This window comes from Epinephelus moara, chromosome 18 (assembly GCF_006386435.1).
Source record: "Epinephelus moara isolate mb chromosome 18, YSFRI_EMoa_1.0, whole genome shotgun sequence".
NCBI classification, from domain to species: Eukaryota; Metazoa; Chordata; class Actinopteri; order Perciformes; family Serranidae; genus Epinephelus; species Epinephelus moara.
The window spans coordinates 20,564,638-20,589,223 of NC_065523.1; the positions used below are offsets into that span (position 1 = coordinate 20,564,638).

At 41.5% G+C, this 24,586-nt stretch overlaps 2 protein-coding genes across 3 annotated transcripts in view; both read right to left on the reverse strand.

The window, feature by feature from the left end:
• The window catches only part of LOC126405207 (potassium channel subfamily T member 2), a 58,169-nt gene extending 41,527 nt beyond the window's left edge, over positions 1 to 16,642 (reverse strand). Inside the window, exon 1 of one of the 2 annotated variants that reach the window (XM_050068825.1) lies at positions 15,949 to 16,642. In XM_050068825.1, coding sequence (XP_049924782.1) covers positions 15,949 to 16,037 — 89 coding nt within the window. In that variant the 5' untranslated portion in view covers positions 16,038 to 16,642. The remainder of the gene's footprint in view (positions 1 to 15,948) is intronic. The other variant, XM_050068824.1, reaches the window with a different exon arrangement.
• A 1,378-nt stretch (positions 16,643 to 18,020) lies between these two features.
• qtrt1 (queuine tRNA-ribosyltransferase 1) lies at positions 18,021 to 24,565 on the reverse strand. The gene is made up of 9 exons (XM_050068859.1): positions 24,263 to 24,565; positions 23,269 to 23,337; positions 23,012 to 23,150; positions 22,719 to 22,913; positions 21,206 to 21,344; positions 21,043 to 21,118; positions 20,825 to 20,934; positions 20,300 to 20,384; positions 18,021 to 18,643 (listed from the first exon to the last, which is right to left on the reverse strand). Exons 1-9 carry the CDS (start codon positions 24,548 to 24,550, stop codon positions 18,491 to 18,493), a joined length of 1,254 nt encoding a protein of 417 aa, XP_049924816.1. The 5' UTR covers positions 24,551 to 24,565; the 3' UTR covers positions 18,021 to 18,490.
• Positions 24,566 to 24,586: the final 21 nt, after the last annotated feature.

The following is a 24,586-nucleotide window of genomic DNA, read 5'->3' on the forward strand; positions in this document are numbered from 1 at the left end:
ACTGTCGTGCGGTGAAAAGACACAAATTCCTGAGATGACAGAGAAAACACAGAAAAAGGGCTGTGGTATTCGCTTTTGCTCAAGAGGTAGAAAATCTACCACCTGAGTGCACTTCACCAAACCAGACCAATTAAAATCCCACTGGTATTAATTTGTGTTGCTCATCCACAAACAATATGGTGGCCAGTTGTTAACAAACTATGGCCTTGGGTCTAGCAAAGCATTTATCGCCAGGAAGCGCTGATAGGAGTATCTGCGGAAGTTAACATGTTGGCACTAGGTAAGTATCTGCTTTGGATGAGGGGAAGGCTGAAGCAAGCGGGGAGAGAGAACGGACCAGCCGGTCTGTGTGGGTTCATGAGAGGAAACATAATACATATACAGTATATTAACAGAACTCTCCTTATTGTTGTTCTTAAGCACTACATGTAAGGTGTCTGTCTTCGGTGCATTTGTCCCTCCTCCACTGAGATTGAATGGCTGAAGTGACGAGTGTGGCGTTTTTACCACATTTTTCATCTCTGGCCTCAGAAAAAAATGCCCAAGCAGCAGTGCTTGGTGCAGAATTCACACCCAGAACCTCGTCACACTGCCGGCATTTGTAGTGCAGTGTAAATATCCTCCTGAGACCCAAACTTTTTTTTTTTTTTTTTTGTAATTCTCTTTTAATTGTTTTTTTTTTAGTACAAACAATAATATCACTCAGGATACAAGATGTACCATACAAGTGAAAAAGCTCAAAACGACAAAAAAGATGAAACTGAAACAGACCCTACCAGTAAAAGTAAATAAAATTTAAAAAAAAATACATGAATAAGTAAGTAAATAATAATAAATATAAATAAATAAAAAAGAAGTCACAGGGTAAGCAGTATCATCATCAAAAATCAGCATACAACGTCATTACAAATCCCAATTAATATCACATTTTCCTTATAAAGCCTCGCTATTCACATCACATCTCATTTACAAGTTGCATAAATCCACATGGTCAGACATAATCACAAAGAAAATACCACCCAGGTCGTCCCAGGAAGGCAATAAGGCACCAAAAGAGCAATAGAAAGAGCCCCTAACTTTTGTTTGGTATGCATATTTCTTCTAGCTATTTTTTGTATACTTAATAAGTATAGAAAACTAAACATTACCATAGATAATAAAGTTCCAATGTCCTCAAATGAGACGACAATGAAGTGCCAATGTCTTCAAATGAGTACTTACTAATTAACGGTGTCTTACTAGTGAACCTTGGCCACTTTTGTGTTGGGATCGATAGAGATAGCTGCCATCTTGTTTGTACATGGATTAGTGTAATTGTGCTCTTACTACCACTAGATGGCACAAAAAGTGTCCATGAACGAGGACAACAGGTCAAAGTCAAGAAGAATGAAGTATAAGGTCAAGTAAACCCAAAATGTGATGTCCTCATATGCGGACGCAGGGTCTCAGGAGGATATAAGGCACTCGCATTGCAAAATATTAAAACAATACACTGGCCTCAGAAAAGAAAGCTTTGGTTTAACACAAACAAGGAAGTACAATCTGCAGTTCAAGCGACAACCCCACAGTCGGATGACATGTTTCACGGCATTCGGTGGATTTTTGTTGGAAAATCAGAAGGGAGATCTGGCCGCTGGTAAAATGAAGGGACGTTTACCATAGTTCATTTACACATACTACCCACATTGTTAGGACATAAAGCTGGTTGAAAATCATCAAGTATCCCTTTAGCCACAATAGTAACCATCTTGAAAAAGCCAATATTGGAAACTATAGTCAACAGTTTTTTGTTTTTGTAGTGTGCTTATACCATAGACTGTATACAATAATGGACATAGCTACTGTGACATCACCCATTGGTTTGTGGACTCTTGTTATGAAGTTCGACATTTTGGCGGTCACCGTCTTGGTTTTTTGGGAGCCTGAAGTGACCAATTTTGGATTAGAGGGTGGAGCTGTGGAGAGGCGAGGGATGGATCTGGCTCATAGACTGTAGCAAGGCCCCACATACAGCCTGTCACTCAAAGCGGCCTGGCCTTAAACATGTGTAACTTTAAGCCTAAATAAAATGTAGTAAAACAGGTGAGTTATGTCATAATTCCTCCCCCGTGCAGTTGTGATGAAGGGCAAAATTAACGATGGAGACCAAAGCTGTTTTTTTTGTACCAGGCTGTAAACATGTTTATTTTTCTGCTGTCTATGGGGATTTACTCGCTCTTGGAGCCAGCCTCAAGTGGCCATTCAAAGAACTACAGTTTTTAGCAAATCCATGTTGGCTCATTTTTTTGCCTTGGTGGTTGCCACTTGGCAAATACACTATTGTTGCATACATTTACTTGAAAAATAATCAAAAAGACTAAAATATAACTAGGTTTATTAAAATGATGATGTAATCAAGATGATTCACGTGTTAAAATGTAAGGCTGGTAAACACTTGGGGAAGTAATTCTCTCAGCCATCTATAAAAAACTAAAACCACCCTGTGTGTTATGAATAGAAATGTGCTTTTTGTCAGGTTTCCCACAGCAACATCAGATCATTGCACATGCATTGCAGGTCTTCTTAAAAGCTCCACTGTGTCGAGTTTTGGGTTATCATCCTCATAGCAAACCAAAATGGTAAAAGCTTTAATGTTTGCTTTTCCTCAAGCTAATGTTCTTTTTTTTTTACAACCAAATCCATCAGGCGCTGCACTTCCACGCCTGGCCATGACAGTGTTTTTCTATTCTTTGCCAAATATCCAGTTTCTTGCTGCCTGTTTGCTCTCACCTAAAGTCACTTAAGGTGACATAAGTTCCTAAATCCAGCCGTCCGTGCATGTCTTCATTCATCAGAGTCCTTTAAGCCTCTTCAAACTCTGTGAGAAGAAGCTGTGATAACTTCCCAAGAGAAGAGGATCATTTCAGAGGTCATTTTGCCCTCAATGTGTTTCTCTAAGGGAGAGATTTTCCACTTGAGTGTACAACAGAGGATGAAAAGTAAAGTGGAAATATAGCCCAATAAAGACTTGAGCTGTGGGATAGATTGAGAGTCGGGATCTTTAATCTAAGGGGAGAATGGGGGAGAAAAACACATTAAAAACTCATAAAGGGAATTATATCAAAACAAAAGAGACACATCACGATGGCACCTCTGGGCAATGGCCACAAATGTGCCCCCCAGGGCCCCCCAAAAAGCAAAGGGAAAACAAATGATTACATAACAGAAAAACTCTGCTGAGATATTGTTGTGCAGAAAAAAAGACATGTTGCTGGAATAAGGAACAAACATTTTGGTGGATCGTGTAAGAGCCTGACACACTGTGCTGACAGTCGGCCATCAGTCAATGCTGGACCATCAGTGAGCATCTGTCGCCCTAGTTTTTGCGGTATACCCCGCACTGTTGGCACTGGTTGGCTCTTACCAGCTGTTTTTTTTTTTTTGCCAATCCAGAGCGTCGAATTGGTGTCGGAGGCGGTGGAGCCCTTCAGTGAGTGAAATCACTCTGATTGGCAGTTTTGCTCATGAGAAGAGAAACAGAAGTGAGAAAAGCAAACAAATGACTAAAGTCAAGAGAGAGCGAGATCAAAACAAACTTAAAGGAGCTATATGTAAGAAATCTAAAGCAAAAATTCGTAAAATCATCCTAATATGTCACAGAGACTAAGGAATAATGTTCATATGACATACTGATCTCACCGACAACAATAGTACAGCCAGAATATTTGCATTTAAAAAACATTTTTACGGTCCGCAAATCATGTTTATGTTTTGAATTTGTGTTTTGGCCTGTTGCGCCACCCACCGCCGTCTACCAGTCACACAGTCAGTAGAGTCTCAGCATCAGTTACAGTTACAACTGAGCTACAGCAGCACGGCAAGCAGCATTAGCAGTGTCCCGGTACATAGCATTAGCAGCCGGCTCCTCCTCAGCTGTATCCCGGCAGCAGCGTTAGCAGCAGAGAAGCCGGACTTGCTCGAACGGTCTGCTGGAAAACCGAAGATCAAGGACGCAGCAATGCAGCCCTGCCATGGCAGCCGCCCGTGGGCAAACAAATCAGTCTCCAGCGTGCCGCTGTCCAGCAACCTCGAATCTGTAGGGGAGGGGGGGGCAGACACGACTCGTGGCAGTATTTTGAATTTGAGTGCAGTAACCGTTTTAGCCACATTCTTATATACAGCGCCTTTAACTTTAACAGAAACGGTTCGTAACTGTTTTTGTTATTGTTAACTAGCTCATGGTAAATATTCTTTGTTTTTTCAACATCGAAGTGTGTTGTGTTATGTGCTAACTGGCTAACTAGTGGTCCTGGTTTCTCTTTTTGAATGAAAATACAGACTTCAGCTACCTGCTGGTATGGAGAGTTATTTCCTCTCATGTGAGCCCGGTCTCACTCTTAAGACGTCGAAATCCGTGACTTGGGCAGTGACTTGCAGTGTGAGAAACCAACAAAAAAGGCATCCTTTGACGTCGGCATGATACACAAAGACGAAAGTTAAGGCAGCAAAAGTCCGACAGGGGCAGGCAGGAGGGGTGGTGAAAAGGTCCAACAAACACTGACTTTCATCCTAAGAGAGCGGTGTTTCGAAATCTGGCACTTGGGCAACGACTTGCAGTGTCAGACACTGACAAAAAAGCCGTCCTTTAACGTTGGCATGAAACATGGCCAGTTTCCATTATAGTTAAACTGCGCCCAGTGGAGTCAGGGGGAAATGCGGCGGAACAAGGACGAAAGTTAAAACGGCTAAAGTCCGACTGGGCCTGGGGGAAGGGTTGGAGAATGGGTCCAACTATCACAGACTTTCACCCATGAGAGCAGTGTTTGTGTCCCGTAAGATTCGAAAGCCAAACTCTGTTCTTTTTTCCTAAACCTAACCATGTGTGTTTGTTAGTGAAGGAAAAAAAACATCAATTTGCGGTGTTGTACCGATGTAGCGCGGTCATTTTGCAAGAGACATTATGTATACGTTAAATTTCCTGTGAAAACAGAAGTGTATCTTAAAAGAAGACAATACATGAAACAGGCAGAAGCTGACACAGTGTTCCAGAACATCAACAACCAACACACCCAGGGTACCTTTCACATCGTATGTGGACGTGGACAGTCCATGTCCAAACATCAATATGTGACAAGGTCTGAGTGAGAATGTGTTGCTCATGCAGGCGCATAATGTACATGCTAGTTGGTCAGTAGCTGTCGCCTTTGTGGTGTGTTCAAACGCAACATTTTGGCAGACAAAGAAGCGACATGAAGCGACGTACAGTTGGCCTCCGTTGCCCCCAGTTCTTTGATGTCGGTTTGGTGTGTCTAGCCCTTAAGATTCACAAGGAGAGAACAACCCCCAAAGAGGTCCTCCTCTGTTTCTCTCTGCTCTGCTCCGCATTCAAAATGTAGGTTTATCAAACTAATTAATTATTTTTGAGTCAAGCATCTCAAATCATCTCATGGGCTTTAATAAAGCAAGAGCAGCAGCTTTAACAGCTGGAAACAAGAGAACGTGAAGAAAGGGGCATGGCATAACATTTCAAACCTGAGCCTGGGGAGAGAATTAGCATTTCTGCATTTGTATGTACACTCTGAGAGTTGGAGTGTGAAAGACAGAGAGGGAGGGATGGAGAAAGATACAGAGAGAGAGCAGACACAAAAAAAAAACAGACAGATAAATACACACAGACAGATGGACAGAAAGACAGAGGGGGGACATGCGGAGGAGGATCTTTGAGAGAGAGCTGAACCTTGTTCTCCTGCTGCTTCCACCCATGCCTGTGCTCCATAATGACACAGCACTGGCCATCTAATGACACAGTGGAAGAGACTAAAGTAACCCAAAACTATGCGTGCACAACAACACAGCATTGGCTCATCACAACCTCCACACACAACTCAGAAATAGTATTCATACCAGTCAAGTAGAAAAAAACCCCCAAAACAAACAAACAAAAAGAAAAGAAACAAGAAATAAGGAAATTGAGTGAAAAATTCTACCCTGTATACCTCCCAGTGAGATCAGTGACATCAAGATTTAATTGAAAGCAAGCCAAAAAAAAAAAGGAAATTCAGATTCGCCACTTGCCTTTGAAAAATAAAAACTGAATAAATATTAAAAAAGCTCTAGACGGGAAGAGAAGGGATTAACCTGAATGCCAACAGTTAAAACAGAAAAACTGTTTGAGTAGAGGTCTGCATGTCAAGTCTGTTACTGCTGTGATATGGAAACGACGACAAACGACCATTGTGGCATTTATTTCATGAATATTTATAAGAGTAAAGGTTAGAAAAGGTAACGGCTAACACTAGCGGAAATGTTATTATTAAAACGTTTGTTCCCATTGATTGGAAAAGACACGCAGCTCCTGGAGAACCATTCTAGAGATGAATGTTGACGGCCGTAAACCAGTTTGAAGTTCTTTACTCAACATACTGTGTTGCTTAAGATGAATGGGGCGCCTTTGAGAAAAGAGGGCAAAGGTAAGAGAGAGAAGACTGCAAAAAGGAGACAAAGACATTCAATAATAATATACACAGACTCTAAACGAGGGCAGGAGAAATTCAATGGAGGCAAACAAATTGCACATCACCACAAGACCGCGCTGACAGCTTAAGAGAGGCAAGGTGTACGCAGCTTCATCTCACCAATGGTCAACAGGACAGCTTGTCCCTGACCCAGATACACAACAGCCACACACATTACACTGCGCTAATGGCAGGTGGAGAGGAATAAAGACGGAAGAGAAATAGGAATATGCTTAAAAAAAAGAAAAAAGAAAATCATTTTCTTGTGGTAAAAGGCACATTTTTCTTTCAACACTGACAATGCATGAGTTCGTGGTGACTGAAAAGAATGTCAGATTTTTATTAATGCCTCTCGTTGCTGCCATAAAATTGGTTTTAACACTCCAATGAAACAAGCAAGTACTTTCTAATGACTTAATGATTACTGAGACCTTTAAAGAGTCTCTTTCTCTGCTTGTCTTTGTATAACTAAGAGAGGAAATTAACCAGTCTCTGTCGTGACAGATTTTTCTATTATTTAATCTGAACGTGCATATGTCTACAGCCTCCGACAATCGCTCTCTCTACCTCACTGGGCTCGGCAAAGCACAGCAGGAAAACAGCAGCCATCGTTTACAATAAATGTGTAATGTATTCCTCGGCGTCTTGACAGTAAGTGAGCGTGCAGTGTAGCCTTAACTCAGAGCTATTTCCTGACTAACGCCAGGGTTCCCATGGATTCAAACTCTCCATACATCATCTGTGGAAGTGCTCCAGCCATTCTTCCCCTCCTGCTCCCTGACGTAAACCGGTGTTGCATCATCCTTTCCTGAAATGATAACTCACTATTTCTTGCTTATAGGAGGATCTGTTGACACATCTCTTTCGTTGACCTGGAGTACAAGCAGATCACAATGGATGTTTCAGTGTTGAATTAACACAAAAGCATGATTTCCATGAATTGCTCACTTAAAAAAAGGCCGCAATTATTCTATCCTGAAAGGAAATATGGCTTAAAGTGAAGCACAACTCTATTAACATCCCTCCAATGACATTCTATCCCTTCAGATTGCATTAGCCTCGGATATGCGCAGGCATTCAACATTTGATCAAATCACAGTGAGATATCAATCTGCTTCGTCTTCAAATCGCCACTCTGAGAAAGACATGTGCGATGCACAAGTGAGTGAAACATGAGAGAAATCATCTTTATTGCCTGTCCCTGGTGTCTCTGGGGCTGTTTGGATTTGAAAGTCCTGTGGTGTATTAAACTAACACAGTTTGGGAATAGGGGAGCTGTGATCAGCGGACAACCGTGTTTGCGATCCCCCGCAATAGCGTGGCACAGCAGCTCCCTGCCCTCAATCTGATGCCACGGGGGCACTCCAGCAACATCGAGCACCGCTAGAGCCCAGAAGTGCTCAGACACATGCTAGTCGACCCCATGGCTGTGTTAGTATCCACAGCAGGAAGACTCCTAAGTGTTGACAGTGGTCGTCTAACTGAAAGGCTCTTTAGGGAATTCAATAGCTAGCCTATAAAGAGCAAAGATAAAAGTTCTAAAAACAAAAGAACCATGTGTCTAAATGACCTCCAGGGACACACACTGCACTGACTCTGTTCTCTCTTGCGCTATTGCTAATTAGTAACAACAAATAAAGGATAACTTAAACATATATCCAATATATGTCTAATTTTAAATGGTCTACACATAGCAGCAGGCTGCAGGGGTTACTGGGGTACAAGAAACAAAGAAAAAATGCAATAAACTCTGATTGAAATTGAAGTGTCTCTCATGCTGCCTTCAGGTAATGTCCTCTCTGTACTGTACACGGCCTTCTCACAAAGAGAGCGGCGGCTCATGTTCACCAGGCATCATGTGCACGATATTCTTTGCAGCAGGATCGTTCTCAGACTGTATATGAGCCCTCAGTCCTCCCACAGTGCTCTCTTATTTGTTCTCAAACAGACCTATCTGTCATGTCCAGGCCCACTGGCAACCTTTCCTCTCTGCCAGTATTAATTAGGATGTTGTTTCAGACACTTTTTGTTTAATTAATAGGAAGGGACATTCGTCAGGCCTGATGCTTTGGTTTTTATTAGCTTACCCCACTCTAGGCCTCCAGCTTCCAATCGACTATGCAAAAGCCCCCCAATTGATTTCCATTAGCAACTGGGTGTTTTTAAGTTAACTTCACTCCAGATGTTTACCGGTCTGCATGCTCCCACATCACCCCTTCTCTCTCTGCCAGCCTCAAATCTGCTAAAATCACCTTTTCACAGAGTGACTCTTCTCATCATACAAGCAATTTGTGTTGCTAATAGCTTCCCATTGTGCCAGTGCTGGCTCTGCAGACATGATGCATAATACATCCATGATCCCAATACACTTGATAGAGATAGCTATCAGCTCTCTAAACTTCCTAAAATGACACAGCTGAAACTTGCATGAGCTGTGAAAGGCTCGCTAAGAGACTCAGGTGTCCACCTTGTAGAGAAGTCAAAGCATAGTAAAACTGGTACGAACACTGACAGTATTGATGGATCATGTTTTACATTGGCCTTACGAGATTAAGGCTGGACTGGAAGAATTAAGAAAGGAGCATGGGGAAAAAGGATGGCAGAGAGCAGACCTAGACAGAGATTGAGCGAGGGGAGATGTGGAGGCGACAGCCAATAAGAAATTGTCTTAAGGACAAAAGGCTGTCATTTGTATGATAATCCTGGACTCTGAGGAAAGCTCCCGCTGAGGCTTTCTCTTGTAGACCAATGGAGACTCTGTTGTATTTCATTTCACTTGTAACAAATTAGACATACAAGCGCAGCTGTGCTGGGAGTCACATGTGTGTTTACAGGCTTATATGAACATGCTCTCAGCTCTGAGGAGGAATGGTATATATTGCTCTGCAATAATGTCTGTAGGTCAAACCAGGAAAATTAATTCTTTTGAGAATCTTCTATAATGTATAAAACAAGTTCATTTATTAACAGAAAGCACTGAGGATAGAAAGATGGGAGCATTTGGGAGAAATACAGAAAGCTAGCTGACTTTACAGGCTTAACCAGGCTCAAGTCAAAGACGACTGCTAAAATTAAGGCTGAAACAACTCCTTGAGGAACTGGAGTTACTCGATTATTAACACTCAGCAAAGCTTCGTTAAACAGTATACAGCATACATCATTTCACATGGATGATTATTTCTGTCACACCATGCACTTATGCTGTGGACAGGTGACGTAATTTGATGGTTTGTAATTGCAAAATTGAGGAAGGGAGAGAAAATATCGAGGGGCAAAGCGAAGAGATAACGACCAAAAGTGTCCACAGTTTGGGAGCATTTCAAGCTGAAACAAAATGAAAACTTTGCATAGTGAGTCTGTTGTAAAGCCGAACTAGCCTACCACAATAGCACGACGTCAACGCTTCAGCATCTCAGCAGTAAGCAGTCCACAGAGCGGACGCCAGGTAATGCTAGCATTTAACGTAAATCAATAGGGTTGCTAGTAGAGACACAGCTGCCAACTCTCACGCATTCGTCACGCAATTGGTTGATTTCACACGGTCTCACACCAAACCTCCAATTTCTCACTCGAAAAAAAAAAAGAGCTGGTAGTCGTTCCACTCCTGTACGGTAGGAGGTGCCACCTTACATAACTAGGCTACTACTACCTGGTAGGAGGTGCCACCTTACATAACTAGGCTACTACTACCTACAATGACGAATGATGCCCTCCTGTAAGAAGAGGAAGAAGAAATATTTCAAGTCTTGCATTCCTCTCCAGGTATGCTGGCATGTGTGGCCCTTAGCTTTTGATCTTTATATTTGGGTTTGTCCGTAGCGTAGTGGATAGTGCCTGTGCCCCACATACAGAGGCGATGCTTCGTTGCAGCAGTCACGGGTTCGATTCCAGCTTGCAAACATTTATTGCATGTCATTCCCCCACTCTCTCTCCCCATCTCACCTTGTCCTATCCATTAAAGGTGAAAAATCCCAAAAAATTATCTTAAAAAAAAATGTACATTTAGTTTCTTACATGTGTTGTGAGAGTACTTTATGTTAGCAGCTAAATTAAAATAGTAGCCTATTGCTGCAGCAGCTATCCTTTCAAGCAGCTGAGCTGAGCAAGCAGTAGATACGCGAAAAATTGTGCTGTCATAAATTTTGGGCGCTAACTGAGCATATGCTCATTGATGGACATATTTAGCAGAATTGAGCCATTGTTTGTTTATGTGATTGAAATTATGTGATTGGAATTGTACTTATGAGTTCATTTGGTAGTCACCACACTAAAATGATGTAAAACAATGCAAATCAGAAACATGATTCATGACAAATGCAAGGGACAAATTTATATTAATATCGACACAGCATTTATTTTTTTAATATAAATTTATGTCTGTGTAATAGGCCACAATATGTTAAATTAAGGTTTTGTGGTTACCTGCTTTATTTGGTAAAGAAAAGAAAAATGAAGTATTAAAACATAATTATCTGTGATATTAATAGATAATAATTAATAGGTATTAATGTGTAGGCCTAAACGACAAAATTGTGGTTGGCCCCGCTGAATCTCACTCACTCACTGAGGTTTTTTGAAAAGTTGACAGCCCTGTAGAGATAAAGGCCCGCAGTGCTGGGGTTTGTGCTGGCTGAATTTGAGTTGCTACAAATGCTAACTAAAGGTCCATCTAATCGGCTAGCATCCCCCCAGCGAAGTAGTCTCAGGGCAGTGGAGATTGAGGGCGGCATGCTATTGTTATCATTACAGTACTCTCTTTTATATACTTACTATTATTATTTAATAAAGCAAAAGTATTTCTCAATGGATCAATGGAATATTTGATAGAATACTTGACTACTAAAATAATCGATAGCTGCAGCCCTCGCAACAACCATCCATGTCAGGGCTCGATATCAAGTTCATTTTCGGCAAAAACCACACCGCTTCTCTAACAGGCAAAATACTAATCATCAGCCTGCAAAAGATGTGGATTTTATTGTTTAATCATCTGACATTTCCTCAAAACACAAGCCTGTGACTCACTGCCAGAAAATATAAATGGTGCCGGTGTAACCAGAACTGTACCGCTGAAATGTTCCTGTACTTCTCTGTCCCTGACACTTTTCTGTAACAGAAACACATGTTCACACGTACCAAAGAATCGTCAGGCGCAACCTTGGTTAAGGTTACAGGGACTTCAGAGATAAAGATAATTGGCAGTTGTAGCCAAACTTTGAGCAGAGCTCTATTCAAATTCTGTCTGGAAGAGAAGCCTTGTTTCTGTGCAGAGTAAACTGAGCCAAATTTAATTTGTTTGTTCCAATTTTACACGGATAAGACACTGGGTTGTCAAAGACAAAGTCTAACATGCATGCATTTTATATGTTTTAGTTGAATCTCGTTTTAAGGCAAAGATCAGCTCGAATTACTAGATATCATCTTAGATTTTTGGAATACTGAGTATCATAAGTGTTGTCTTATCCTGGTTTTAAAGGCTGAGTTACAGTAAAGTGATTTCTGAACTTAACAGATTGTTTTAGATGCCTGTCAGCCATTACATTCACACTACTGATGAGAATTTATCAAACATCTCATTGTGTCAATATTTTGCTGGAAGCATCAATAGTCAAGCCTACAATATTGTCGCAATATCAATACTGTGGTATTTGGTCAATAATACCATGACATTTGATTTTCTCTATATCACCCAGCTTTACTTGAAAGCCCCTCTGCTCTCACCAGACACTGGTCTACTAGAAAAAGAAAAACTAGCAGTGGTAGAAAAAGGAGCCATTAGATACCAGAGATAGTACAATCAGGAGGACAGGAGATCCCTGTGTGTGAAATAAATTATTAAATCAATTCCCACCTTTACTTAAAAAGTCTGCGCTGAAAATTGCCTCACCTGAGAGCCCTTCAACGGCCAGAGCAAAATGTGTTCCTGTGAGTTACAGAAGAGCGCTTGAAAGGGGAAAATGGATGGTATTGGAGGCACTTCAATCAGAAATAAGACGTGGAGAAGAGGGACGGGGGGGCCATGGGGAGAAGCCCCCCAGGGGATGACAGAAGAGGGATTATTATAAGGCTCAGTAATGTATGTGTTCCCAGAGCAGAGTGCAACCATATGTGTCAATGAGATTAGTTATGCATACACATGTTGGCATTTTGATGTGTGAGAGTTTCTGCACTGGGACTTGTTGATACTGTACGGAGCAATCTGTGCACCTGAGCCCATTGGGGACCATCTGGTTCTTTGGGGATGTCAGTTAAACCTACTCTTGGATTAATGGACCACGGCAGACAAACTCTGTGTCATTCAGCCATAATTAAGCTCTCTGTCACCGTCAATCACAGCTCTCACTTTCCGTTTAATCAGTCCATTTTAAAGCGGCTAATACTCCCTGGGCATGCACGGAGATCAACAGATTGACCCTCTGTCAATCGCTCACTCTCACACAACGTTCGTTTATATATGAAAGCACACACACATTTAGCTTTGGAGCATGGCAAACACACACACAGTTACGCTCATCAGAGCATGGGCATACATATAGGCAGCACAGGCAGTGCTGTTACACAGGGGGCCCTGGGGTGGGGGGTTCTATACAGAGAGTGGGCCCTTCAATAGTCACTATGATTACACAAATATTCCAACACATTCTCACTCCCACCTTGTCACATATCAACGTTTTGGTCACGGACTTTTGGTACTGCAATGTTGGTTGTTGATGCTCTGGGACACTGTGTCAAGTTCTCTTCTTTCAAGATACACTTCCATTGTCACAGGAAATTTAACATTTGCATAGAGTCTCTTTCAAAATAAATGCACTATGCAGGTACAACACCACAAATTGACGTTTATTTCCTTCAACAACAAACACACATAGTTGGGTTTAGGCAACACAAACACAGGGTTTGGCTTTTGAATCTTACGGGACGCAAACACCACTCTCCCAGGTGAAAGTCAGCTTTTGTCAGTGTTTCATGGAGCCATCCACCAACCCTCCCGCCCCACTTGGACATTCGCCACCTTAACTTTCATCCTTGTCCCACCACGTTTCCTCCTGATGCCATTAAACTATAACAGCAACCGGCCACGTATCCTGCCAATGTTAAAGGACACCTGTTTTCGTTGGGTTCTGATGCCACAAGTCACTGCCCAAGCGCCGAATTTTGATGACTTCAGAGTGTGACTGAGCTCAATATTCTGGGTTTTGCCCTTATTCCAAAAAAGACAATATTGCTACTAAGCAATTTACACGGCTAATTAAAATGAATATTCCACTAATACTCCCGTTTACATGCAGCTGTGCATATTATCATTAATGTGCCATAGCATATTGTTCATCACATAAAAATACAGCAGTGGCGGACTTGTTTGACCGTGCAAACGCAGCCTCCATCTTTCATACCTTCAGCCAGCTTCTTCAAAAGGTTGTTGTTACGATAATTGCACATATCCAAAAACCTGCTGATATCCAAGTCTTCCACATGAACACAAAGAGCCAACCGTTAAATAACAAGAGGCTGTGTGTCGCAAAATGCGATAAAAACCCCAGTTGAGACGCATATTCCAAATGCTTTTGAAACCCAAATAACACCCGCATGTCCCACATCTTAACTGGAAAATGGTATAATTGAAATATGGCTTAATTTGGAAAATTTACATGGACTATGCTGTTTACATGACCTGTATCAAATTAAGAATATTGTCATATTCAGAACAATAGGGGAAGTTGGCACCTCTGAAATACACCTGTAGTCAAACCCATCTCTGTCATAGTGAAAATAGTCAGTAGCAATGGAGTGTGAGTGTGAGTGTGTGTGCGTGCGCACGCACTGGGGCCAGTCACATCTACCTTACACCACTGCATAAGAGATATAAAATTTCTACTTTGCTACAAATGCTGGATCAATCTAATATATGAAGCAGGAAGCACACCTGCACTGGAATTACAGCTCTGCAATAGGACCAAATAAATGTAACATACAAGTTTAATTTAAACCTCAGCACCTTCTAGAGCCCTTAAAGTGTTCAACACCAGCATATCCCTGAAAACACTCATCCACATCATGTGTTTAGAGGGTATTACATCACATCTGTGGCACCGACACACATACACATACAGTCCTCTTAAACTGTCTCAGCAGCATCTGAACCAACCAAATCTATCAAAAATCTATCTCTCACGCTGTCACTATATTTTGTTTTCATTACATATATTTGGTGAAATTACCCCGTTCGTCACCTGTTTTGATTTTATTCTCGCCTCTTTTATAAGATGAGGAGCGTGGGCTATAAAAAGCCCCTTTGTGTCTCATGGACTTCCAAGAAAAAAGCAGCAAAGCCTTTTCCCACTGAACCTCTAATCAGGTGACTGAGGTCACACTGCACTCTGATTCGGAAACATTAGTCCCTGGGCAATAGCTGACAAATGACAAAAGGTCAGAAGAGCATGACCAGAGTGAGCAGGCCGGTTTAGGCTTCAGCTGTGCACAATAAGGCCATGTCAGAGGTCATGGATGCGGATACGCAGTATGATGGTATGATTTATCACAAAAAGGAACAATGCTCCATGTTTTGCATAGACAGTTTTAATAATATGATAATCATTACTGAAAGGCCTCTGAGGTTGCACGCTGCAGAGTCTCTTCAGTGAAGCCAATAGCTGATCTCCTTGCTTTCAATGGCAAGTTTCCCCAATTATCTGATTCTAAACACCCACTCAAGCCCACAAGCGAGTGTTTTGGTCTGCATTTCCACCCAACAACAGGAGACACCAAGCATGAAATTGAGGTTAAGGTTTTCCATTAGACGGCATAATGAAATAGCCAAATTAAGCAATGCATATCGTATAGCATGTCAGATCCTCTGCCCTGCAAATGGAGAGTAAGCAAAGGTTAATTGCTGGTAACTGAGAGCACCCACTCAAAATCGCCTGTCCAGGTGGCAGATGGATCACTGCAAATATCAGGAATTATAGCAGGAGGAGAACATATATAGGGTAACACACTGTACCCTGCTCGCTCGCTCTTCTGGTGGGTGCCATCCAAGAAATTGTCTGATGTTTCAAATAGAAGATGCGCCACTTGCATGACGTGGAAATACATGAAATAAATATTCCTGAATGAACATTATGTCTCTGATTCTCTTGAGTATTTTTTCTCATATGTGGTTTAATTAGTGTATTGCTTTTGGTGTGATAACAGTGAATTAGCAGCATTAGCAACAGTCGCCTCCGCGCACACAGGGGAACGAGTAAACCTGTTGCAGCATCCATAACAACAGAGCTGCACAGCTGGCAGTAAAATACTCCAACACATTCATACAACCGTATCAACCAGATCACAGGGAGAAAACGCAACCAAATGAACACTTTATACACGAGGTGATGTGATGCTCTCATGGCGCACAGATGCGCAACGGATTCAGTGCGCCGTGCGTAAACCATACAAGTAGTTGCATCCTTACCTGTCGTCGGTCTGCCAGTCCCCGAGCAACAGGTCTCGGAACCGGTACCGCGGGGGCAGCGGGAGTACATCCTTTTCCAGTTCGACCATGGTCCTCCTCTTCAGAGCCCAGAGATAGAGACAGATATCACCGCAAACAGCACCTCCACACCAAGGAGGTGGACCCCCCAAAACCAACTCCGCTCCTCTTCCCTCTGCTATTCAAAACGTAAATTAATAACGAACACATTGATACACCTCATGGCATCGTCTTCGACCTTCCTTCCTAAACAGAAATAAAGCCAAACTTCTTTGTTTTCTTGGCACCGTCGCAACGCAGCTCTACTTTTCTCCCCGCCGAGGCAACAGGTCGAGGATGTTCATCCGTCGGTGCGTAGGGGAGGCTCCACTTTTACAGTGACAGCTGGAGAGCAACTGGTTGTCTCTCTTCAACACCAGCAGCATCCTCCCTGCCTGAGCTCCGCATGGACGCACTGGCTGCAAATGTATAAGCAGCCGTTGGGGACTACTGTACTGTGGCGACGACTTTTCATGTCAAAGCAACAATTACAAAAACAATACAACACTACTGATACTGAACAACAACCACACACTATGAGCACAACACCCTCTGTGATCCTGAATGATGACAAAACTGTCACACATATAGCCACACGTGATCCGCACAAATGTCTGGCATACTTCTGTGGAGACCTGCGCGCATTTCTGTCGTGAGTCCAAACGACGCTTACGTACATTTATTATTCCTGCATGGAGAAGTGTACTTTTGTCTTATGCTATATGCCCTTAAATATAATGGGGGTTATAGTTGTTCTGGAGTCAGTTTAAGGAGGCTCATATGACATGTGAATGGTCTTGCTGGAATATGCACAACACATCCAATTAATTTAGCGCAAGCTTGCCAACTGAGCTCTGGGCTGTTGCTCCCTCACTAAGCATCCATGTGCTAAATATAATCAAATACACAGTGGAAGCAGAAAATATTCTAGAAGAAAAACACCCCTTCTTGTGGAAAAGGAACCATAATCCTGTAATGTGCATAAAAACAACACAAGCATTTAACTAGACCTTACTCTAAATGGGAGCTACAAAAGGTCACCATGGACTCACTATTATCCAGGGGTGTGGATTTTGGTGGTTGAGAGTCCTCTGCCAGAACAAAATTGAGCATTTAACACTTCATGTCCTGCAAGTTGACATGTTATGCACCAATTTGTGCCTTTGCTGCATCAATTTATGGTGTAAATGTGCTTAATTTCCCCAAAAACAAAGGTCATGTGCTACTTTTATGCTTCTATTGAGGTGGACATGCCTCCCAAATCTACATTATTATCATAAAACATTCCTCCTATGAATATTTCAGTTAGCTCTTCTTGTAACAAATTAACAAACACTTAATGCACGCACTTGTAAACAACTTATTTATTATGCACCGAACCCATCATGTCTTTTGAAGTGCCACGCCGTTGTGTTCCACATCCGTTTGCCTGCCACTCATTACATGACACAGGTTTAATCTTGTAGAGCCCGTGGACATAACAGAGGCCTTAATGAAATTCAAATGTGGTGCTTAAGAGGGCTGTTGACTCAAAGCCACAGACAACAGGTGTTATTCAAATGAAGTTCCAATGATTAATATTAATCACTCACAAACAGCCTCGACGAGGCAGCACCAAACAAAACCCTTCCTGCAGAGGGTCAAAAAGGATTACTGCTCATTAAACGGATGACAATAGAGTAACAACAGAAAATAATTTGATACTATTAAAATGGATGCTGACTTTTAGTTTGTGGGTAATTTGGACATCAGTGTTTTTTGTTCCCTCCTACATTTGAGCTCCAAAACGTGATGTAAATCAGATGCTATTTTTACTTTCATTTTTACTTAGAAACAGCTGATCTGCTTTTTACTCTACCAGGAAACTTACACAGCATATCATTCACTTTTACAGTCACTCTGTTCTGGTATTGTCTATTTTGCCCTCTGGTGGTCATCACGACACACGCACACACACAATCTGCACTGAGCTGAATTCATTCATCTGTTCAAACAGTTAGCAGTCTGTTAGGATGTAGGTTAAAACACCAGAATACACATACATTTATTAATCTTGTGCTTTTGGCAAAAAATGAAATACCTCTGTAATGTGCTCGGGGGTTGACAGGAAGGCAGAAACATTTCAAGTGGGTGCCCCTGGCTCTGTAGCCATGGTAACAACAAAAAGTGTCGGCGCATATCAGAGGAGATAGTTCATGTGTTTCAAACCTCATTTAAACCCCATTCAGTCTCACATTATGATAATGTGTACTCAGGACAATTTGCAGAGGCTGAGTAAAGCAAAAGACAATCTGGCTTTATCCCTTCAGATCAAAAGCCATTTTCTTCATTGCCAACAAAACTGGCAATGCATATACAAATATAAACAAAGAGTGGAAAACAATCATCCATAAAAAAAAAAAAAAAAAGTCATTTAAAAAGATATAAAAGCTTTCAGTCACTGTTTGACATCCCCATTTGGAGCGAGACGGCTGCCTCCCAAGCTCTAATCCAATGTAACGTTGACAGAGGCTAGAGCGTCCACAGCCCAGCTGGGGTACTGGTCGCGAGAGGGAAACATTCGCTTCATGAACGTCCGTATAAACTCAGGGAAGCGGCCCTCCACAATGCTCTGCCTCACAGAGCGCATCAGGGTGAGCTGCAAAGAGAAATGATTGATGAATGGATTGGAAATAATGCGATTATTGATCTCCAGAAGGAAGCCATCCTCTCTTCCGCATCTTGTGCATGGGTCATCTCCAGGGCAGCATCATCAGAGCATATAGTAGGAATGTTTACATGCTACTATTTACCATGACAACATTTTAGGGTGACATGTACATGTTTCACAGCGTGACATTGGATGGCAAAGTGACCGACCAACATGGACACAGCCAACGTAAAAGACGGCTTAAATGGGAAAACATTTTTTTTTTTAAAAACTTCTCAGAAATGAATACGTTGCATAATCAGACATTATCGGTTATGCTCTCCAAACATGATTATTATACTTCGGGACACATCTGTCACAAAAGGAGACTGTTCATGGTTTTGATAATGCCAAAGCAGCAAAGCAAGTTTGTGCCACTTTGAGGTGCAGAGAAGGATTAAATAACCGTGACTGAGGGGAGGACACGGTCTGAATCATGTCTCAAACATTTTGTAAAGTTCAACATCTTATGTCAGATTTCTGTCGCGGCAATTACGACTTTGTGGACATTATATAAACTTGCAACTCTGGATGATTTTTCTTTGTGGAGAGAGATGGATAAACTAATAAAACACATTTAATACATGTATTTAAGTGTGGTTAAGGTATATTAGCTCCTTTAAAGCAAATAAGGAAATCAATAAACAATAATTCTGTGGTAATTTTAAGTTATTGGGTTTAAAATGTAAATATAGAATATTATGAAAATGTTAATAGTGTGCATACATTATTGCTCATGGCATGATTTTGCCACAATGTTGAATTTAATACCCACACAATTTTATCTAAAATTTACATAAACAGCACTTACAGTAGCATTTTAGGATTCGTTCTTTTTTTTTTTTTAATAACATCTGGAAGCAAAAATCAAAACTTATCCTTTTTAGGGGACTCTACTGTATTTTGTTAAAGGTCTAATGTGTAGGATTTAGTGCCATCTGGTGGTGAGGTTGCATATTGCAATCAACTGCAACTTCTCACATGTGCCAAACGTATAGGAGAACTACAGTGGCCGACATGAAAACACAAACATACAGTTTACCTTATCTAGAGCAAATGTTTGGTTTGTCCATTCTGGGCTACTGTAAAACAACACAGCAGACTCAGTGGAGAAGGACCTGCTCTGTGTGTAGATGTAAACGGCTCATTTTAAGGTCACGGTAACACAACAATGCTTAGTTTCAGGTGATTCTAAACTAATGAAAACATAGTTATAATTATTATGTTCAAATTCTGCCAACAGATGTCCCCAAATCCTACACTCTGGACCTTTAAGTGGTAAAATGTTTTTTTCTGTTGTTAAATCTTGATTTATTTTGCAGTTATGATATGATGTTAACACTTAAGGATGCTTTCAGACCTAGAGTTGTCTTGCTTTGGTCTGAATCAGGGACTAATTTTGTTATAAAGTTGCATAATTGCCGAGAGTTGGTTCGTGTTCTCACGGCAGCATTTACAGGAGGATTAGATCATATGCCTTGCGTGAGAAAGCTGCTCTTCATTGGTCAGAATTTTCATGCGGGAAAAATCCAGGAAGTAAACCAAACGTTGAAGAGGAGTACACTTGCAAGACAAATGCAACACTTTCTAATTTCTAATACTGACCTGGTAGGCAATGTTGTGGATGGTGATGTGATGCATGGCTGCAGTGTCGCTCTTGAACAGAGCATGGAGGTAAGCCCGACTATGTCTGAAACAGAAAACAGGCAAATTATTTACATCTTTCTTCCGGCAATATAGTTTTAAAACATTTATGTGGTAAAAACTGTCTCAAGGCAATCCACTGGCACCAAACATAAGAGCAAGGTAACCATTTAAGGTAGCTGTTCGTCTATTTATTATTTATTTATTGCTGAGATATTACATGATGAAAATACACAAAACATTAAATAAAAACAAATGCAGAGACTGAGGTACTCTTGTATCACCAAATTATTCTTCTAGATTATAAAAATAAGTAAATGCCTGCAGGGCAACAAGTAAAGTCAAGGTCTTCCTGGGCTCTGCAGTGCTTTATAAACTTTAATATCTGTCCTGAAAAAGAAAACATGCCCTGAAAAACAACAAGACTTGTTACGAGAGCCAAACCTCCAGGCACACATGATGATCTTCTGTTTGTTCTTGACTCACCTCTTGCAGGTGGGACACTGGCAGTCTGGGTCTATGGGCTGGAAGTCCTTGGCATACTGCTTTTGTTTCACTTGGAGAGATCCCCAAGGCACCAAGGCAGAGCCAAACCTCTGAAGGAAAAGAAACATGGCTGTCAGAAACACAGATGTAATCAGTTTTTGATATGGCATAAAAACTGCTAAATGACAATTTAAAAGTGATCATCAAAGAGAGCTTACTGCAGTGCGGGTGGGAAACACACAGTCGAACATATCACATCCCAGAGCTACACACACCACCAAATCCACAGCATACCTGTAGCACAGGAGGAGCACACATAGTTTCTAAAACCATAAACACCCAAGTTCTCATGAGATATTTTAAGCGTAGAGGCAAACGTACCCCACACCCATGAGGTATCGCGGCTTTTCTCGTGGCAAGTGGTCAGTGCTCAGAGTGACCATCCGCCAGAAGTCATCCTTCTCCTCTCCTCCGCTCAGTCCTCCGATGGCAAAACCAGGAACATCACGTTGAGTCATTTCTACAGGAAAGGGGATAAGACATCTAAAGCATAACACCTTCACTTAAGACAGCTCATTTTTTTCTGAATTAACAAGATTAGTATCTTATCTCAATTAGAGTTTATGAGATTATTATTACATAGAGCAGAACTTTTATTCCATGGAAACTTTTCTCAGATTTCTAAAATAATAATCTCGTTAATTCAGAAAAACAGGAAAAATATTATATCCCGTATCATCAGCATCTAACTGCTGAGAAGTGGCACGTTTTCAACTAGACCGGACATTTAGTGTGAGCATACATTCCTGTTTTCTTTGCCAAAACGGCAGATTGTTGTCGATACCTTTGCACAATATTTATGCTCTTTAAATGTGACATTAAATATCCTGATTCCTCTTCACATCCTGATACGCTGAGCAAGGCTGTTACTATCCAAGCTGCCGGCCACCTGTTTGACTCACACATACTCCCTCATGTGATATAAAATATGTCACTTATATGTCCATATTTCCATTCAGTGCATAATAATAACTGTACAGAGCAACTGATACACCACACAATTAACCCAAATAGTGAACGAAATAACTACATGAAGTTTGTGTCAAACAGTCAATTTGGATGAATTTTGAGCAGATTATTTCCTGTGAATATTCTGAAATGAGTTTTCCTGATATTTTTTCAGAAGTTTTAATGTGATTGTCTGTCTGTCTTATGTATATCTTTTTTATTTTTAACAATCACACACATTTAATACGCTTCGTCTGTGACAAATTCAGTCTTTTCTTCTCCGTGACGCTTGGCCATTGTTCTATTAGGTCTTCAGCTGCTTTAACTGCATACTTTTATTCATGCAATATGTTGTTTAGCTGAAAGTGGACACTGTGAATATAGTTTGTGTTTTTATTTATACCTTAGATAATAATATAAACTTAAAAAATTACTTTTAATTTAGTTTTCCACACAGATATAAAAAAATGCTGAGATATAGGCCTAATGAATATCTCTTAAAAAAAAAAAAGCTATGTTACACCCCTCTCTACATCGGGTCCTGAGATCTGCGTTCAGCAGCAATGAATAGTCATCAAGAACATCATGGAAGCTGCTGAAAAGGCTTCCTATTGGCTTTGGATTATTTGGATACAGTTCGGGGCCTGATCATCCCCAGCTGGGTTGCCCAGGTGAGGGATGATCCTTGCGACCTGTTCTAGTGTTCTAGTTGATATGGCCACTTACAAAATTGTTTTAAGTAATTACATTTCAAGGCATTTAAAGATTAAAGGCTCCATCTAAATAGGATCCCATCCTCCAGCATGCTTGACAATACCAGATATACAGGTAGAGGGGTGGGTAATCAAAAGTAGGAAAAGGATCACAGAGTAGAATTGTTTTTTACCATCGAGACAGGCCTTGCGCAGCTCTGCATTCAGTCCTCCCTGGATGATGGCAAAAAGATTTTGTTTGTCTGGATTTTTATTGGCTGCTATACATCGATCCAGCCAGCGAATGGATCTGTGCATTGCCTCCTCCACCCGTGGTCCTGTCCTGGTGCTGCTTACCACATCATCCAGCTGCATCATGATGTCTGACCCTAAAGAACACAAAGAAACATGAAGAGGCTGTGTTTATCCACTGGAAAATTGTTCAAGTCTTTGTAACTTAATACTGATTCAAATTTTTTTGACAGACCGAGACTGTTCTGTATGCTGATGGATTTCTCAGGACTCAGGAGGATCTCTTTGCCATCGTAGGGGGACTTGAACTTCACCCCTTCCTCAGTGACCTCCGAGAGCTCAACGAGAGACACCATCTGAAACCCCCCGCTGTCCTGCGAGCGGGGGAAAGTGAAACACAAGATGTCAACACAAAGCTCATCACCCAACACGTGCACTTGGGTGAATTCATCATCAATAATTTTTTGATTCATTTGGGAAAGCTGCACTCACAGTTAAAAGATTCCTCTTCCAGTTCATGAATCCATGTAAACCATTGGCTTTCTCAATTAAATCAGGCCCCTGCAGGCAGAAGAGTTAAAATCGATAAACACATTTACAAATAAAAGTTATCATGAATTCATACAGCCGCTATTAAAGGAGAAGTTCACCCATTTTTAGAATTCATAAATTTTATTCTTCTGTGGTCTAAGAAAGTGGCAACAGGGTGGTGCAGTGGTGAGCATTGTCGCCTCACAGCAAGAGGGTCCCTGGTTCAAAATCTGGGTGGGAGGGCCCTTCTGTGCTTGCATGTACTTCCTGTGTGAGCATGGTTTTCTCTGGGTTCTCCAGCTTCCTCCCACAGTCCAAAGACATGCTGTTTTTTGGTGACTCTAAATTGCCTGTGAGCGTGAATGGTTTTCCGTCTCTATGTGTCAGCCCTGTGATAGTCTGGCGACCTGTCCAGGGTGTATCCCGCCTCTCTCCCAATGTCAGCCACGACCCCCAACAGGATAAGCAGTTACAGAAAATGAATGAATGGATGGATGGTCTAAGAAAGTCCAAAAATATTAGTCAACATAAACAACTAGAGTGCTAAAACTTAAATGTGTGATGTCATAGGGTATAAAGTCTGGAGCTGCTCCACAGTCAGTGAACTGGGAAAGATGTTATAAATGACACCAGGTGTATGGGTGCATTATCTGTTTCAGAGCTGAGAGCACTACAACAGAATAAAGATAATTTGGGTATAAAAAAGAAAAACATCAAGTGGATCCACAAAAGCAGGCTCCCATTCATTGTCTGTGGAGCAGCTGCAGACTTAAACCCTATGAAATCACAAGCTGAGACTTACTTCTCTGGTTTCTAGATTTTAGAGAGAGTAGCGCATGTTAACAGATACTAATTGAACTTTCCTAGTCCATGGAAATAACATATTGGATTCTTAATTTAAGTGGTGCTCCCCTTTAAGGCCAAATTGATCACATCTTATTGTAGTGTTGCCTACCGGTCTCATGCCCAGGTGGTATGTGTTTCCAAGACAAATCTGACAGCCAAGACCATCCAGCTGATCCACAGTGATCCCCTTCATGGTCCCCTGAGTGCCGACAGGCATGAAAACCGGGGTGCTGACAGCACTGTGTGGCAGCATTAGATCACACGCTCTTGCTTTCGTCACCGGGCATTCAGCAACGATTCGCAAAGTGAGGGGAGAAACTGCGGACAGCGCCTTTTTCACGGACATGCTGTTTTCTGAAGTGTTTGTATCAGCGCCGCACTCGATGGTAGCAGCCATGTTGCGGTGAACATGTGATATGAAGCCGCTTCAACT

Excerpts from the sequence above, each read along its gene's own strand:
- qtrt1 (XM_050068859.1), bottom strand. The coding sequence starts at position 24,550 with ATGGCTGCTACCATCGAGTGCGGCGCTGATACAAACACTTCAGAAAAC. Across the intron at positions 23,338-24,262 it reads ACCACCTGGGCATGAGACCG|GGGCCTGATTTAATTGAGAA; the intron begins GTAGGCAACACT and ends TTCTGCCTGCAG. Across the intron at positions 23,151-23,268 it reads GGAAGAGGAATCTTTTAACT|GACAGCGGGGGGTTTCAGAT; the intron begins GTGAGTGCAGCT and ends CCCCGCTCGCAG.